Genomic DNA, 19,811 nt, shown 5'->3' on the forward strand with positions numbered 1-19,811 from the left:
GTATAAACAATCTCAATCATTTATTTATTTAATTCTTCTGTAAACCATGGATTAATGCTTACACCCCCAATTAGATATACAAATGCATGACTTCTATGCACTACAGATGTGAACTGAAATCTTAGATACAGAAGAGGGAAGATACCAGAGGGACATTCAAACTCATAGATGGAAAATAAACTGACAACGCCCTAGCTAAAAAAATGACAAACAGACAAATAATATTTAAGTACACAAGACATAACAATTTTGAACAGCGGTATACTGTTGTTGGCTTTATTTATACGACCGCAAACAAATTTTGCGTTCGGATATTGGTAGACGTCGTCGTCGTCGTCGTCGTCAGCGTCGTCCGAAGACACTTAGTTTCCGGACAATAACTTTAGTGTAAGTGAATGGATCTCTATGAAATTTTAACACAAGGTTTGAAACCACAAAAGAAAGGTTATGACTTTTAGGGGTTATGGTTCCAACAGATTGGGAACAAGGGTCCCAAAAGGGGTCAAAATAAGTATTTTCTAGTTTCCAGACAATAAGTTGGATGGATCTTTCTGAAATTGTACCACAAGGTTCCATTTCATAAAAGGAAGGTTGGGATTGATTTTTGGGGTTATGGCCAAAACTGTTTAGGAAGTAGGGGCCAATAAGTGGCCAAAACAATACTTTTCTTATACTTTGTATAAATTGCTTAGTTTTGACCAATTTCAATGGGGTTTTATTCTTGAATTCTTGGGGTTTTTAAATATGCTGAATCTAACCGTGTATTATTTTTTTGGAAATTGGTCCCCGTTTTTAAATTGGTCCACATGAGATCCAAAGGGTCCAAAATAAAACTTTGGATAATAAAAGTTTACCTGCGGACAACTATGTTGGCAGGTTAATGCCATTTTGCGTTTTAGCGCTTTAGCGTTTTCGCCTTACATATTCTATAGGGCGAAAACGCGAAATCGCGAAAAGGCGAAATCGCGAAGTCGAAAACGCGAAGTCGAAAACGAGAAATCGGTTTCGCGTTTTCGACTTCGCAATTTCGCGTTTTCGCCATATAGAATATGTAAGGCGAAAACGCTAAAGCGCTAAAACGCAAAATGGCATTAACCTGCCAACATAGTTGTCCGCAGGTAAACTTCTAGAATTTGTCACCAATATAAGTACATCGCAATCCGTTACTGTTTCAACAGCCATCGGTGTTTGAATTCATGTGTGTATTCGTTTTTAGCAATGTATCACTCTCTACTGTCCTTCTATATTCTGTGTTTCCATCCAGATTCTCGTGTATACCATGAGGGTCCGGATTGGGAGATATTGTTTATTTCTGTATTCCTTAAATTGTTATGTCATTTTTTTCTACATTTTATTTATCTTACTCATTATTCTTTCTTTATTTTTCATATTTTGTCATCCCAATATATTTTTCTTACTGATGTTTAGTTACATTACGACGTTTATCTCTGTATTATATACTGGTTACCAATGTAGATGACAAATTTGTGTCATTCATGACAATTAAACAGAATCAACATGATATATGCGATCATTCTTGGATGAAATTAATATTACTTTAATATTACACTTTTTGAAACCATTTTTATCAATTTTCTATTTCATGTGTTGTTTCCGTATATGTTATGTTTCATTGCTCATGTGTTGTTTTCGTATATTTTAGCCGCTCGTCTTGAGCCTACTCATTTGATCCGATAACACCCAATATAGCAATAAAATTATACTTTTATTGCCATTCATAACTCTTAACAGACCAATTAACAGACCGGGTTTTATAAATCCGACCCATTAACAGACCAGGTTTTAAATAAAGATTGATTTATGTCACCAAAATACAGATTTTCGTGTAGATTTTTCACACAATGATATCAATATTGTAAGCAAACATAATGTCTTTCTTTTTTCGATGTTCAAAATATTGAATGCAAGTAAATTTAACCAATGTGTCATTTTGTGTACATTTTATGTGTGTAAAATGTGTATAAATTTATTGATGAGTAACCCGCCTTTTCATTTTATAGATCGTACATCGAAGCTAGAAAAATAATAATTACACCACTGAATTCAGTACATTGAATTGTTTTGTTAGACATGAATACTTTTTATGATGAAAATATATTTAGAAAGTTATACAATGAAACATGCTGTTTCAATGATTTTCTCGATAACACCTGATTAACAGACTTTAGCCTACCCGATTAACAGACCAACCGCCGATATAGCCGCATACTCAATATAGATTAACCGACCAATCTCTCGGTTAGCCGAGTGTCGGCCGTGAAGTTGTGGTTAATTGACAAAACCTGTAACTCTATGACAACTGATAGAACGTCCTTGTTTAAAAGTAGATGGCTTATTAAGCTAAGATGTTTCTGGAGAAAGTAAATAAATAATCTGGCAGATTTTTCTTAATTCCTGAATTACTATTATTCGATATTTTTAACGGTTTTGATAACTAAGTCACTCAACTGAGGGTCTAAACAAAATAATGTTTTAATAAATAGTGTGAAAGCTAGATAAATTGACAGCAGGAATAGATAAACTTTAAAATTGAGTTTGATTCATCCACATGAGATACCCAGATTATGTATCTTAACTACATTGATAGACATGTGTTTTAAAATTAAGATGATGTTATTTGATTGTCAATGAGACAACTTTCCACAAGAGACTACATGACATAGTATTTATTTTCTTATATATGACGTATTGTGTACGTGCAAAAATGTTTGGGCAACTTTTTGCAAATTATGGCCATGACTTCAACTTTATTACTAAATATGATAAGTGTCACGCTTTGGTAATTCAATGCATATATTTATAAAGATTTGACATACAAATAAGAAGATACGGTATGATGAATCAACTCTCAATCAGGGTTTAGATGACGAAAACATCTATTGAAAACTATACGTCTTGCGGCCTTTAACAAAGAACAAAAGTTATACTTAAAGCAAGGTATCAAATGCCCCAAAACAACAAACGTTTAACAATTTAAACGAGAAAACTAACAGCTTATTTCATATACACAAACAAAGGGAAAAAAATGAAATACAGCAACCAACAAAAAACACTTTATTACAGGCTATGCACACATCAAATGTTATGCCTAGTAAAAAGTAAAACAACAAAAATACCGAACTGCGAGGAAAATTCACAACGGAAATTCCGTAATCAAATGGCAAAATCAAAAGTTCAAAGACACCACAAGAATGAATAACAACTGTCATATTCCTGACTTGGAACAGGCATTTTCTTACGTAGAAAATGGTCGATAAAACTTGGTTTCATAGCTAGCTAAACCGCTCACTTGTATGCCAGTCGCATTAAATTTCATTATACTAACAAAGATGTGTGAACAAAGACATAAAATATATGAAAATAGTGAAATTAACTTTTTGGAGTGGAAAAAATCTTTAGATGTTTTAGATAAATTACGTGCTTTTGGTTATCCTTTTGATTCTGATAGTTTTGACTTTCAACTCTTCAAAATATATATTCACACAATTTTATAAAACAAAAGTTTTCATATTTAATTAAATGGTTGTTTGGTAAATCTTAATGCAAATATATTTGCTGCAACTCATTGTAAACCTTCTTCTTTAATGATAAAGGCAACTATGCTAGATTCACTTACTGAAGGTGTGATGAGATGATTGAAGCTGTCAATTTTCTCCTTGATAATATTTATGTACGTTTCGACAAATAAGTTCATCGACAGATTGTAGGTATTCATATGGGCCCTAATTGCACCCCTTAACTAGCAGACTTGTTTTTGTTATGAATCGTAGTTTATGACCAATCTCAGTAAAGACTCGTCTAAATTGCATTTAATTGATAAACTCAACACAACTTACTGATACTTTCTCGTTAAATAATTCAGAGTTTCTAAATATACTGCCGAAATTTACCAAAACGAACTTGCTTTAAATAAACCAAATGTAAATGCTAATAATTCTTATTTGATTTGCATATAAGGGAATACGTTGATATAATTGGTCGAGATGACTTCCGGTAGTTGATCTTGACGTTGGTTATTTTTCAATAGACGACGTTGACCGAACTTCTGTTCGTAACCAATGAAAACAAGATAGCGTCGATAATAACACCGACGTTAACAAAATTTATTTTCACTGCACGTTAATCGTTAAATAAATAGTAAACAAACAAATTCGTTTGAATGATAGTAAGAGTTTTTGTAGTTTATTTTTTATCAGATAGCAAATTTCATTGAGAACATATTTGTCCGTTAACCAACACATATATTCATGCTCCATGCCTATTCAATGACACAAATATACAATTAACGTGTGATAGAGGTTACGGGTGTGGAAAAATATATTCCTTATCTCCACTTTTAAAGCATTATAAGGATTAAACGCCTTTTCAAAGTAATTCATTGGTATATAAACTGGACCAAGTCACTCAAAAACATATCATTTCGATACTACAAGTTACTAAATTCTGTCATAGATATGAGGATTTGGTTTTTAAGTTCGATTATACCTACAGAAAACTTATTTCCAGCGCGATAACACATCCTCACTTTCACGGAGATGTTGTAAACAGTGCCCAGAAATTTAGAAACGATCTTGTAAGCTTATCGATCCTTTGTATAAACTTCTTCTTAAAGGTTATCAATTCAACACTGTCATAAGATCTTTGCATATTATTTAAATTGGTATCAATATTGATTTTGTTATACTTCAATTAAAATCAAACTAAATATCATTGTTATATATGTACCCCTCAGATCTGTGTACGACCCCAAATCTGTGTCCGTTTCTCAAATCTATCCCCCATCGTGATATCATCGCTAAGGGAGCTACCATTTGATTTTTATGGGGGGGGGGGGGCTAGGATGAAATTTGAAAAAAATAGGCAGGACAGGAGTTTTGAGTAAAAAAAAAAGGCAGGATGAGAAACTTGTTAAAAAAAAAAGGCAGGATGACAATTTGTGTAAAAAAAGTCAGGATAAACTAGTAAAAAAAAAGGCAGGACCGAATAGAGTAAAAAATAAAAAGGCAGGACAGAGATTACAACTAAAAAAAAAAGCAGGACACAATTTTTCATCCTAGCCCCCCCCCCCCCCCCCCCATAAAAATCAAATGGTAGCTCCCTAATCTATGTCCGTAAAAAATGATTCGGCCTCAAATCTGTGTCCGATTTGAATCCTGACGTCATTCACAAATCTGTGTCCGTTAAAAAAGATGAGGCCTTAAATCTATGTAATGTTTTTAAATCTTTTTCCAATTTGTTTCGTCATGCGAAAATTTATGCCCGTCTAGTAAGTTGGGTTATATAGGTTTTTTGTTTTATTAAGTCATTTCTCATAATTCAATATTAAGTTGGTATGTGTTCTCCATGTGTGTGCAAGAGCTCAAATATAGTATACGTGTAAGTAAATTATTTCGCTGGTATTTATAATATTCTTTAAAGTACGGTCTTATATGATTTTTGTTTTATTTAGTCTTTTTTTCATGCGTGTGTTATTATTGTATGCCGTCATCAAGAATGAAACTACACATATTTATTTTACTAAAAAGACAGTAAAGAAGGATATTTGTTTGAAACTTCAACGTACTTCGTTTTGTCTTTAAATGTGTTCATATCGCTGTTTTATTGACATTTATACACTTTTATACAAGTTTGGTCGTTTATATAAATATACAGTGTTAATTTCCATTGTTTAACGCGAAATCATAATTTGTTAGAATTATATGGATAATTGTCTGATTGCACTCATACCATATCTTCTTATATCTATATAAGATATATAGATATATTTGTTAGTTTTGTGTACCACGATGACCCTTTCCTCAAAATCTGCTGTGTGTTTTTTTGTCATGGAACTCCTGACCAGTCTATGAATTTTTGACTCTTGACCTATGCATATTGGGTGTGCCTCTTGGTATGATTACCTTGACAAAGTCAGGAGTCACTGGTTTTTGTTAGTCTTGTATGTTTTTAATTGTAAGTTCGGTTTTATGTATTGGAGTTTGAACTAGTACACATTTTGTTAAGGGGTCATCTCGCCGCCGGGCGAGGAATTTTCTCACTTTGTTAAAAAAAACATTGGTGACCTTCTACTGCTTTTTGCTCGTTTGTCATGTTACTGTCTCTTTAACACATTTCACATTTCCATTCTCAATTTTTTTAATTGAAGAATATTTTGATCAAATGAATTGCCTTGAAAAATTAGAGAGAACATTTACTGATTCAGTAGCACTATGTGCTGCCAGTTGTGATAGATAATTCAAAATGTTTCAATCATTTTACCTTGGATTTCATTTCATGGACATGTAGATATGGATAGTCTGTTAAAGCATCTTGAAAAATCACACAGAAGGTATACGTATATCAATAAACTGAACTCAGTGCGAGGAACCTTTAAAGTACACTTAGACATAGAGCTCAATCTAGTGAAACACTTTTTTATACTGGTCACTGTCTATGATCAAACTGCACCGCAATCCTGAAAAAAAATATGCAAGTTAATTCTAATAGAAGTAGAATCCAAAGGAAGTTAATAAACTGTTTACTGAAATAAATGTACAATTTGTCTATGGGCCACAAGTCCCCCTGCTAAAGAACAGAAACAACAGATTTAGCATTTTTCCTGTCTTAAGGCTACGTGTTGATATTTGTATCATTAGTACTCGTACCAACTTCTTATATCTAATAACTCATGAACAGTAACACCACCCAATATCGAACTTGATAGATCTGTGGTCTGGGGTAATAAGAATTACGTATAAGGTTTATAACATTTGATTGAGTCAAACTTATTAAAAAGAACGAAAACGGAAAATTTAGCATTTACTATGTTTTTATAGGAACATGATAACACATGAACGGTAAAAGTGACGCTACCAAATTTCAAATTAATTTTTTTATGTGGAAATAAGCATTGTCCCAGGTTAGGGAGATGATGGAGACCCCGCTAACATGTTCAACCCGCCTTATTCAGTATGCATGTGCCTGTCGCAAGTCAAGAGCCTATAAATTTGTCCGTTTCTTTTCCCGTTTGAATTTCGTTTCATCGTGTGTTTTTCTATGTTGTGATGTTATAATATTGTTTCATCCCTCTGCAAACATTTGCACATGTCCTAAGTCAGGAATCTGATGTACATTAGTTGTCGTTTGTTTATGTAATTTATACGTGTTTCTCGTTTCTCGTTTTTTATATAAATTAGACCGTTGTTTTTCCCGTTTGAATGGTTTTACACTAGTAATTTTGGGGCCCTTTATAGCTTGTGCTTCCGTGTTGAAGGCAGTACATTGACCTATACTGGTTTACTTTTATAAATTGTTATTTGGATGGAGAGTTGTCTCATTGGCACTCATACCACATCTTCCATTATATATTTGCTCATTGTTGAAGGCCGTATGGTGACATATAGTTGTTAATTTCTGTGTCATCTGGTTTCATGTTGGGAGGTCTTCTTTGGCACTCATGCCACATTATGCGGAGGGTGGGGATCCCGCTAGCATTTTTAATCCGCCTCATTCTGTTTGTATGTGCCTGATCCAAGTCAGGAGACTGTAATTCATGAATTGTCGTTTGTTTATGTGTTACATATTTGTTTTTGTTCATTTTTTGTACATAAATTTGTCCGTTTTTTTTTCTCGTTTGAATTGTTTTACATTGTCATTGCTCATTGTTGAAGGCCCTAGGGTGACATATTGCTGTTAATTTCTGTGTCATCTGTCTTTTGTGGAGAGTTCTTATTGACACTCATGCCACATCTTTCTTTTTAGTTTGTGTATAAGTTTTGTAGTATTTGGTTGAGGCAACTAAAGTTAAGAGAACGGAACCCTTTTTTTTTTTTTTACGTTCGGGAGGAACGGACTAGAGTAACTCCGCCGTTTATGAACCTTCACCAACACAGAAGTTCTGACTAATGTGCTTGTGCTACTCATCCCACTAGCACTGTCATTAACACACATACAATTTTATTATAAAAATATTCAATCTTAATTTGATTTGATTAGTTTTGGCATATAATGATTATATGCATGCCTTAATTTCACAAGTAGTATCAAATTTGACAAGTTTATTGTACATATACGTTTTTGTTATATTTTATAACTTATTTTTCAATTAAATAAAGCTAACAAACTTAAATTGATCATCACTTTCTCTTAATATGTCTTTTAACATTCCGTTTTGAACACAACGATTTGTTACATATACCTCACACGTATTTCTATCAAATCTGACATTATTACAACATTGTACAAAGCAGCTATAAAAAAAAATTCATTCGAACTTTAAATGTGCAATCAAATATATATGCAAGTCGTCAACTGGTCAAGTGGTTAGATGCATATATCGTTGGCCAATTGAACGGCAGGTCCTATTTTTTTATTTTCAAACTTCTAGAAATATTAACGGGAATAAGGAATGAGTAAAGGGAAATAAATAAAAACAGAACGTCTGACTTAAATAAAAGGTTGTTCGATATAATGTATATTTCGTTTTATTTCTAAAATCAAAAAGATGCTTTATTTTTATCTAGTTTCCTAATCAAAATTATTAGAATGAGAAAATAAATACCTTACAGCTTCTTTAACCGTCGATCCTGAAATGTTTAATGTTATAAAACAATTTTAGCGTCTTTGACCTACTTTATCTTTTTATTCGGATACTTGTGGTTATCTTCTTAAAGTTCAACGGGAACATTTAAGAATAATTTAGAATAGAACCCAGATGGAACCAAGAAGTCGGGTTGCTATAACCAAACAACCCGGATGTTGAACCAGTTACCATTGTTTCGAACCAAAGAACCCGGATAGAACCAAGGTTCAGAACCAAACAACCCAGATGGAACCAAGGTTTAGAACCAGAGTGCCCGGATAGAACCTTATTACATTCGGAATTCTCATGACTTTTTATACCTTCAACGTATTTTCCAAATCATTTATTTATTTAGTATATTTATATATAATATGTTTTACCTTGAATACTAGTAACAAAAAATCATTCTAAATTGCTAAAAATAAAACGTGTTTTATATTTTTAATTGAAATATTAGTGAATCGCAATAGAACACATATCAGTTGTTTGGTCTCAGCTGATATCTATTTAGTTTAAGGTAGATGGGGGGTCTAAATTATAATCCGTAGAATTTTTTATAACTTGCCAAAATGAAGTTTTGTCATGCTTTTTAAAAAAAAATAATAAAAAGAATGGGTCACCGGGCTTATTTTCACGCTACACGGTGTTCAAAAATGACAAAGTTTGTATAGATTATGCATGGAAAACCCAATTTTCTGCAATAAAGCGTAATCTACACGACAGAATTTTAAGATACCATATGAGAAGATGCTTTAATTGTATGCTTTCAGTTAAGAAAATGAAACAATTGGGTCACCGAACCCGTTTTCTTGCTACATTATAAAATAGGTAAATTCCTAACACATTCTATTGTAAAAGTACCTTAATTTGAATTATCTGCCCTTGCATTTGAGTTGCCTCCCCTTATGTGGCAAAGTTGGAAAAAAAATTACTCAAACAAAAGGTTTCCGTTTTTTTTGTAAAATACAACCATAAATATGATAAACCATGTCATTTTCTATATCGAAGCGGAAGTTCTTACACATGAATTACCTACTACTCTAAAAATTTGCACATTCTATTAAAGATCTAGACCTTGTTTTCTGGTATGTCCAAATCAAAAATGGAGGAAGATACCCTATCTACCTTAAATGTAAAACATGTAATTATATCTTTAATGACGAAAATCTTTCCTCGAGAAGAATCATTCTCTATGTTTTGGCGTATTCGTTCTCTCCAGAAACCAGATGAAACACTGCGGTCACTTTGTTCATTGCTGGATTTGCCAACGACTGTTAGCGTAGTTGCAAGGATTTGGCGCCTTAAAACTGTTGTTTTAGGAATTTCTACGGCATTGTTACAGCACTGACAGTTCACGTTTAATTTAAATAGTACCTTGATATTGGCTCTTACAACAGGAAATACTGTACTTCTTAAACAGTCATAAATTGCTTCATATTTTCTATGGTCCTTAATGTGGTTTTTGCTTATCATGTAAATTAGTTGCTGTTTGTCTAAACATTTCCTATGATTGCTATTTAAGTCTTGAGATTTCTTGTATATAAATTTAGATTCTTGATCATAAAAGTAAAGCGATAAAAACCTTTCTACTCTTCCGTCCGAAAACGGCACTTTCAGTTCGTCAACAATTTTTTTTTTTTTGCTCCCTAATTTTGATGTTCTTCTTTGGCCTTCGCAATCTGACTATGTGAGGCATATCCGCCCAAAACGCTTCTGTATTTGGATCCTTTGAAATACCCTTTTTGTGCTTATTAAATAAAGTGTATCCCTCATTTGGAATAATGTCCTGCTCCGCCATCATTCCTTTTATGCAATGACGGCATATACTTGATGACGTTTTGTTATGTTTTACGTCGATGAAAGGACATAAACTGTAGATTTGAGCCAATAACTAATATTCTAATATGACGTGCTTCTAAGCTTTGTAAAGAAACCATACTTTATTATCCAATAAAATTAGTTTGCACATGCGTATATTGACTACGGCAGAAAAATGAATTTCGTCAAATTGATATGCATTTAATGTATTTCCTTAAATTAAACCACTTTCAAACACTAAAATGATACACATTTTGTTACTTATACTTTTACAATGACAACAATGTGTTACAATTCGTAATTGACATATTTGACCTAGATACCTCATCGTTCATGTTGGCTGTTCTAACTTCAAAACCCCTCCCTCTGAAAAACACGTTTTCTCCTTTTAAAAAGGCATGTCATTGTATAGAATAATTTCATTGAAACATATGTTCCGATGATAAAATATAAAATCAAGTATAGGTTATTATTACTGTTGTACTGAAATGACAAAATTGTTTCATATATTTCTGATAAAATGGATTGACCCTAGCAGGGAATCGAACCCCATTCTCCTATAAAAAAAAAATAGGCGTAATTACCAATATACCACCAAGGTTTCCAATCCATTTTACAAATGCAACAAGATTGTCACCCAGTATTAATTTTAATCATCATGTAATACAGCATTTGAAATCGTCAGATGCACAAAGGCGTGCCCTTTGATCAACTTTACAAGGTGTAGCCACCGCAAGTATAAATGGATCTCTGTCAAAGGGCCCCTCCTTCCAAGTCTCAAATGTCAGCACAACTTTATCAAGGAATCCTCTATCAAATATAAACATATTTACCAATGCTACACTATTAACCGGCGAAATATTTACGATTAATTTAGTAAAATAAAGACCTACCCGATTCTCCTTGTGCGTCCACCGCCATTGACAACTGACTTGAAAATGTGCGTGTCAGAAATTGACCTCAAAGGAAAAGACTGTTGTAATATAAATTTTCTGTTATATTGTGACTCAAATATTGTTTTATTTAGGCTGATAAATTAATTTGTTAATTTCTGTTTCAATTTTGAATTTTAGAAACCTACAACTTTGCGAAATTAAACTGGTTTGAACTAGTTGGATAAAAATCGACAGCGAGGTTGATGGAAGAGCCTACACGAAGATCGTACACTTATACACAGCGAACATAGAAATTACCGTAATTGTCCTAATCAGAATCGAAATAATTGATGCCAGCTATACTTTATTTTAGTTTTAACATGGGTAGGCATTATATTCGTGTTATTTTAGCCCTCGCTATCGCTCTGGCAAAAATAATCACGAATATAATGCCTACCCATGTTAAAACTGCAATAAAGTATAGCTGGCATCAATTATTTCTTAAATAATTTAAGTAAATAAAGGACATAGATGTGAGACAATGCAGGACATAGATTTGATACAATGAAGGGATCAATGACGCAATATTAAAAAAGGACATAGATTTGCGGAAAGGACATGGATTTGAGGCTGGACATAGATTTGAGGGTTACATATATATGTTCAGCTTTATGGATCTACAATCTGTCTACACCTGTATTTTTACATTGCACAAGGTCATGATTTTTTTCTATGACTATTTATGACGTCTTTACACTAAATCCATTGGATGTTGGATTGGTAATTCTCTATTATTTAGTCTGAGATGCATAATTTTTTATATAAGTTGTTATTGAACTACTGTCATTAACTGCGAGTACTCATAGATCTCTTTTGTTGTTGTTGTTGGGATGTACAAGTACCCTGTCACGTTCACATGTTTTTGTTATAAATTATGTATTTCGATTTGCATCCATCTGATGAGTTAGGCCTTTTTCAACAGATATTTGTTCGTTTTCTGTTGTACTGTTACACCATTATCCAAGTTTAGGGGGAGGGTTGGGATCCCGCTAACATATTTAAGTGCCTTTTGTAGCTGATTATGAGGTATGGGCTATGCTTATTGCCGAAGGCCGTATACTGACCTATAGCTGTTAATTTCTGTGTAATTTAGTCTCATTGGCAATCCCATCATATTGACAATGTCTTCTTTTTTTTATATATCTAATAGGTAATAATATTCAAAATTAGGGTACAACGGTCAACATCAAAGAACACAAAAAGGCATATAGACAAAAAGCAACTTTAGTTTTAAAAGGACATAATAATAGACTCCATTACTTAACTTTTGCTCTCTGGTGAAGAATTGTATCAAAAAGTAAAATCACAAAAATACTGAACTCAGAGGAAAATCAATTCAGAAAGTCCATAATCACATGGCAAAATCAAATAACAAAACGCATCAAAAACGAATGGACAAGAACTGTCATATTCCTGACTTGGTACAGGCATTTTCAAATGTAGAAAATGGTGGATTGAACAAAATAGTTTTTTTTCAAAGATTCAGGGGTTTCAGTCAAAGTTCAAAAAACCTGTCATAGATTATGAAAGCTCAGACCAAACTTACGTTACAGACTGTGTTGAGGACGCACGAAAACGAACATTTTAATGTATAACAAAAAAAGTTCATAAGTAAGTGAATATATTTTATAGTTTATGAAGATTTGTGAAAAGTTGATTTTTTTATCAAGTCAAATTTGAAGTGTATTTTAATCCTTTGTGAAGCTATTCCTTTGCGGTAGCTAATTTGTATAAGGGATTTGATACCATGCTTTTCAAACACCGTGACTTTATATCATGTGAGAAAGACTGGGAGATTAAACATTTTGCATTTTTATATTGAAAAAATGTTCTCTATAAAAAGGGAAATCTTAAGCCTCGGTCACACCTTACCGGATAAGATGAACGGACGCCTAACGGATGAAAATAAAAGTTGTCCGTTGAAAAATTGTTATCCGTTGGGAGTCCGTTGATGTACTGACCGAATAAAACGGACATGCAATGGATATGCAACGTACGAGAAACGGAAACGTACCAGACAGAATGGATGTCGAACGTACATCCAACGGACGAGTACCACATAAAACGGACACATAACGGAAGCGTACCGGATAAAACGTATAAACAAGATATACGAAAAAATTAAAGGCGACAATAATAATACATGTAAATCGCATTAATATACAAAATGTTCCGTGTAACTGGTTTTGGTTTGTTCTTCAAAATGCCGCCAAAGGGCAGTGTCTGGCCTGAATAACAGCTGCTTGATTGTGAAGATGCGCCCTTACTCTAAGATCGATTATGAATAATAAGAATTCATAAACCTTATGAAATCTAATTGGCATTTCTGACGCGAAATTTTCAATTGGCATTTATCCGTTTCAGATCCGTTCATCATCCGTTTTATACGCTATACGTCCGGTAGAAGTCCGTTTCACACTGATTCATTCAACATCCGTTTTATCCGTTAGACGTCCATTAGAAGTCCGTTGGTGAGTTTATCTGCCAGACCTCCAACGGATGTATAACGGACACGTAACGGAAACAAAATGGAGACGAAACGGACGAGTACCGTACAAAACGGACGTCTACCGGACGTTCAACGGACATTTCATCCGTTGGACGTCCGTTCAAAGTTTTAAACATGCTCAAAATTTTCCACTGGACAGAACGGACGTCGACGGATAAAACGTACGCTATTACCGCAGTCCCACTAGGCCACGATCGCACTACGATCTGTGAAAAAAAATGCAAATTTTGATGATCGTAGTACGATCGTGTAGATCGCAGTAAGGTCGTATCACGGTCGTTGTGAGGACTTCAAGATCGTGATGAACATGTTCAAAACAATCGTGCGGTCGTGGCGAAATCAGGTCGTAGTAGAAGCGTAGTGAGAGCGTACTAAGATCGTAGTAAGATTGCAAAGGTCGCTGTACCATCGTAGCGAGAGCGTATCGAAAGCGTGATTCTATTCAAAGAGACTACGCTACGATCTCCCATCGACGTTATTACGACCTCACTACGACCATCACGTTCTCACCACGACCCAACTACGCTTCCACTACGACTATATCACGCTGTTTACGACCATAGTACGATTCTAGCACGCCCTTGCCGTCCTCATCAAGCTCTTCTTACGACCTGACAAAGTTCATACTACGACCATCATTCTCATTGTCTTTTTCACAAAAAATATATAAAAAAGTTCCCTAGATTTTATTATTCTGTATATAATTATCCATTTGCTCTAACGGCTCAACCATGCTTCTCGTTTTTACATAGATTAAACCGTTGGTTTTCCCGTTTAGATGGTTTTAAACTAGTAATTTTTTGGGCCCTTTATAGCTTGCTGTTCGATGTGAGCCAAGGCTCCGTGTTGAAGGCCGTAACTGGCCTATAATGGTTATACTTTTATAAATTGTTACTTGGATGGAGAGTTGTCTCATTGGCAATCATACCACATCTTCCTATATCTATTGACACATCTGTGTCAGCTCTGCTATCGTTCACTAAAATATCTTCATTTGAGCTTTATGGACAAGCAATAGGTTGTCATTTAGGTTAAATTGATGAGGATTCGTTACTTTGCCACCTCTGCCTCTACACCAACCTCTAGCACCACGCTCACGTGTTCTAGTAGATTTTTGTGGCATGACTGTATTGTTTCCTAGAAATCTACGTATTATTCAGAAATGAAGGAATTGAACTGCATTGATATGGAACATGATATTGACGTTATTGCTGGGAACGTAGTAAGATTGCGGTATGAACGAAGTATAATCGTGATAAGAACGTGCTATAATCGCAGTAGAAGCGTGGTAAGATCGTGCTGCAATCGTATAACTCGTGGTATGGTCGTAGTAAGAACGTGAGGAGCGTAGAACGATCTTGATAAGCGTAGTAAGGTCGCAGAATAAACGAGGTCAGAACGTGGTATAATCGTAACGGGATCGTTGTGGAAACGTAATGAGGACGTCGTAGCATCGTGAAATCAACGAACATTCACATTTTTATGCCGCTCATACCTCGAATTCACCACGATCTAAATTTATTTTAGATCGTGTTGAGCGTGGAGCGATCGTGGTCTAGTGAGACTTGGGCTTTAACGGATATGGACGGACGTCTAACGGATAAGAACGGACGTCTAACGGACATGAACAGATTAAAAAAAAGTTATCCGTTAGGCATCCGTTTGAGCTATCCGTTAAGATGTGACCGAGGTTTTACCATTTAATAAATAGTTTTATAATTATAAAAAAGAAGATGTGGTATGATTGCCAATGAGACAACTCTCCACAAGAGATCAAATGACACAGAAATTAACAACGATAGGTCACCATACGGCCTTCAACAATGAACTAAGCCCGTACCGCATAGTCAGATATAAAAGGCCCCGAAATGACAATGTATCACAATGCAAACGAGAAAACTAACTGCCTAATTTATGTACAAATTAGCCTGGTACCTTGGATAACTATTATATTCAATTTCATTATAAAAAATAAAGTAATGTGGTATGCTTGCCAATTACACAACTATCCACCAAAGTTCAAACAAGGTATATGTAAGCAATTATAGACAAACGTACGGCCTTCAACAATGATAAACCAATATTGTATAGTGGGCTATAAAAGACACCGACATGAAAAATGAGAAACAACTAACGGTCTAATTATTTACTAAACAATTTTTGTTTGTATGAATATACATATATGTAAATTTATATCTTAACAGAAAACTTTACTATCAAATCAAATCCACTGAAAGAAAAATGTAAACTAGGTAAGTGCAGCTATTTCTGGTAGTGCTTATAATAAAATATGGGTCCATATCTATTTGCACCAATGCTTCTTTTGCGCCACTTCATTTTGAAACTAAAGGTTTCATTTGCGACAATAGAACAATTATAGAATTGCGCCAATTTTTATCAACTTATTCATTCATACTTATACATGTCTACCAATTATTGGAGAACGTCGCCCCGTTAGCTATAGCAATCGCAATTCATTTGCATGCTGTTCTCAAATCTCTCTTTCTAGTATTATTGTCATGAACAGGGTATAATTCCCTACTCAGAATAAATGTAAATGATTCATCTGCATATAGCTTAGTACAACACGACTTCACTAAGCATCACTATCTAATTTCCCAATGTTTCCTTCCAAATTTCTGACGGAATTTGTGATCTTTTACAATATAATGTGATATTTTCCTTCTATCAAACTATCTAAATGAACAATATATCAGATATATTTACATGTCCAAAAGTACTGAAAAAGATATTTATTGATGAGTTTTGTTAATTCTAATAAGTGTTCTGTTAAATTATAAGTCAATAGTTTAATTAAAGTACATGTTACATGTATAATATAGGTTAAAAAAGTATTTGGGTAAAAGTTGCGCAATCTGTTTCATCTTATTGGCCCAATTAATAGCATCAGAAACAAAAGAGGGCGCAATTGATACAATTTGAAAACTGTAATTGGCGCAAATTGATTTTTGCCGAAATAACAATATGAATGATCGTCTGAAACAGAAATCTCGCATAACTATTTAATGGGACTTAAATGTTGTACACAAAACAAATCATGGATCTTTGAGATTTACCTTCCTATCTTTTTGAGCCTTCTTATGCATTTTTGTAATTGATGTCTTTGTAAAAGATTATCATATTGTTACCTTTGTAAATAGTTTGATAATTGTTCTCTTATGCGTCTCATTTTACTTTGATAATTTGGCAAGGACATACTCTGTCCAGGACGATCATTGTAGATTCTGCGGAAAACGATATCAGTAATATTAAATGGTAAAAAGTAAAAAACAAAAATACCGAACTCTGAGAAAAATTAAAAACGGAGAAGTCCCTAATCAAATGGAAAAATCGAAACATCAAACACATCAAACGAAAGATAACAACCATCACATTCATGACTATTATGCTGAGCCTGACTCAGCTAGTATAACCATGGGACTGTATCGCAATCTCGGCAAATTATAAAGAATAACAACTTGTGTGTGAAGATTGTAGATTATAATTCCACCAGAAATGATACAGGAGTTTTACAGAGTGTGTATTGTTTGGTAAACTGAAAGAAATAAAAATACAATATTTTACAGTATGCACGAAAGAAATATATGAATGTTCAAAGCAACGTTAATATCAAGTCAAAAACGAAAGTAGAATTTGCAGTTCAATTCATAGAAATAACAATTACAGTTCGTATTTGTTGAATAAACGTGGAATTCAAGTTAACGGAATTAACGGTATATATATTTAACAGTTTATAATTGATTTGAAACGTACTTGATGGTGATTTGTCACAATATCCACAGGTGCAGTTTTGTCGTGGCATCCATTTGTAATAGACAGGCGAGGAAGAGATAGTAAGCAGTAGTGAAAATACGGACAAGTCTAGATTATTTCCGGAAATACGGATGTCTAAAAATTCAATCCAAGAGACTATACAGTTAATATAATTGCGAATGTGATCCAGAATACTCCCCATCTGAAATCTACCTGATATCACTATTCCATAAGATATAACACATATGAATGTCACTATATAAATCCAAAATATTATAATATACATATAATTACACAGGGTTGTTCTCTATGAGAAGAATCATGTCCACGATAGGGCGTGTGTAGATTGCGGATTTTCCATTAACGATTACTCGCACTTCTGCTTTTCGGACAGGTTCGTCTGAACTTTTAAATGAGTTCACTATAATTCCAACGGGCCATTGGGTACGGCAAATGTTCTTGTCCATTAGAAGAATGACGTCTCCTTCGATGAGATCACGGCGATCTTCGGTCCATTTTCGTCGTTGTTGTAGTAAAGGCAGGTATTCCTTCCTCCAACGGGACCAGAAAACACTGGCAAGAGCCTGTACTCGTCTTCATTCGGCAAGACATAGATCTCGTTTATCGAATTCTCCAAGATGATCTGAGGTGAATATGTAGTCGGTTTTCTGTGTCAATAACATAGCCGGAGTTAATATCAATGGATTCTCTGGATCTGTTGATACCGGTACCAGAGGTCTAGAGTTCACTATTGCTGAAACTTCTGCCATTAGTGTGTTGAGCACGTCATGTGTAAGGCTTCTTCCGACTGCGTTAAGAAGCATAGAATCAAGAATTCTCCTGGTGATACCAATCATTCTTTCCCAGGCTCCACCCATGTGGGACGAATGCGTCGGATTGAAGATCCAAGTTGTACCAGAATTGTACAGAAAGTTCTTGAAGGATCCATCTTCAACGTTGATTGAGTCAATCTTTAAATTGTCGATTGCGCCGATAAAGTTCGTTCCACGGTCAGATCGGAAAATCTTAACTTGGCCTCGTATAGCGGCGAATCTCCTGACAGTTTTTATGAAGGCTGAAGAACTCATTTCCTCGATTAATTCGATGTGAATAGCTCTTGTCACTAAGCATGTGAATAAAATTGCCCAACGTTTTGAGTTGGCGTATCCACCACGTGTTTTACGTGAAACAATTGTCCAGGGTCCAAAGGTGTCTATTCCAACGTTAGTAAACGGAGGTGAAGGTTCAAGACGGTCCTCTGGCAAATCTGACATGATTTGATACTCGGTTTTTCCTCTGAGTTTGCGGCATGTCACACATTTGTGAATAATAGATGAGATCAAGCGTTTTGCTCCTACGATCCAAAATCCTGCTGATCGAATCGCTCCATCTGTGAAATGGCGACCTTGATGTTTTATCTTGTTGTGGTAGTGTCGAACTAATAATGTCGCTATATGATGGCGTCCAGGGACGATCAATGGTTTCTTTTCACGGAGGTCTAAGTCAGATTTGGCAATACGGACTCCTACTCGTAATAGTCCTTGTTCGTCCAAAAACGGATTGAGGTTAGCTATCGGGCTCCGCTTATTAATTTGTGTCTGACGTTTTATACAATCTATTTCATCTCCATAAACTTCATGTTGTGCAGATATTAAGATGAAATTTTCGGCGTTCGAAAAACTATCCAGAATAGTTACTGATGATGCCTGTTTTGACCCTAGTAAACGAGAAAAACGTTCCAAGAAGGCTATCGCTCGCACAAGTGCTGTCCAGTTGGAGAATCGATTAAATCTATCAGTCCGATACCTTTATGCTCAGGTATGGAAAATGTTTTTGCAACGTTAACAGTAGCACGGATTTCTCCAACTTCTTCTGGATCTATAAGTTGGTATATGTCCTCAGAATTCTTCTGTTCTGAGGAAAGAAGTTGTTTTGGTCCCAATAACCATTCACTGTTGTGAATTTCATGGGCTGGTACGGACCTTGTTCCCGAGTCTGCGGGATTACAGTTAGTTTGTACATAATTCCATTGACTTGGAGAGCTAAATTTCCTTATTTTCTCTACTCGATTGGCGACATAGATAAAGAACCTTCTTGTCTCGTTACTGATGTAGCCTAGGACTACTTTACTGTCTGTGTAGAATTGTACGGTGTCTATATGTAAATCTAAATTATCCATGATGGTCTGTGTTAT

The 19,811-nt window shown here is 34.6% G+C and overlaps 1 protein-coding gene across 1 annotated transcript; it reads right to left on the reverse strand.

The window, feature by feature from the left end:
- Positions 1–18,213: 18,213 nt before the first annotated feature.
- Positions 18,214–19,796, reverse strand: LOC139511063 (uncharacterized). The gene is made up of 2 exons (XM_071297632.1): positions 19,424–19,796; positions 18,214–19,334 (listed from the first exon to the last, which is right to left on the reverse strand). The coding sequence occupies exons 1-2, from the start codon at positions 19,794–19,796 to the stop codon at positions 18,214–18,216; spliced, it is 1,494 nt and encodes a 497-aa protein (XP_071153733.1).
- Between the last annotated feature and the right edge of the window lie 15 nt (positions 19,797–19,811).

The sequence above is a fragment of the Mytilus edulis genome, chromosome 2 (assembly GCF_963676685.1).
Source record: "Mytilus edulis chromosome 2, xbMytEdul2.2, whole genome shotgun sequence".
Classification (NCBI taxonomy): Eukaryota; Metazoa; Mollusca; class Bivalvia; order Mytilida; family Mytilidae; genus Mytilus; species Mytilus edulis.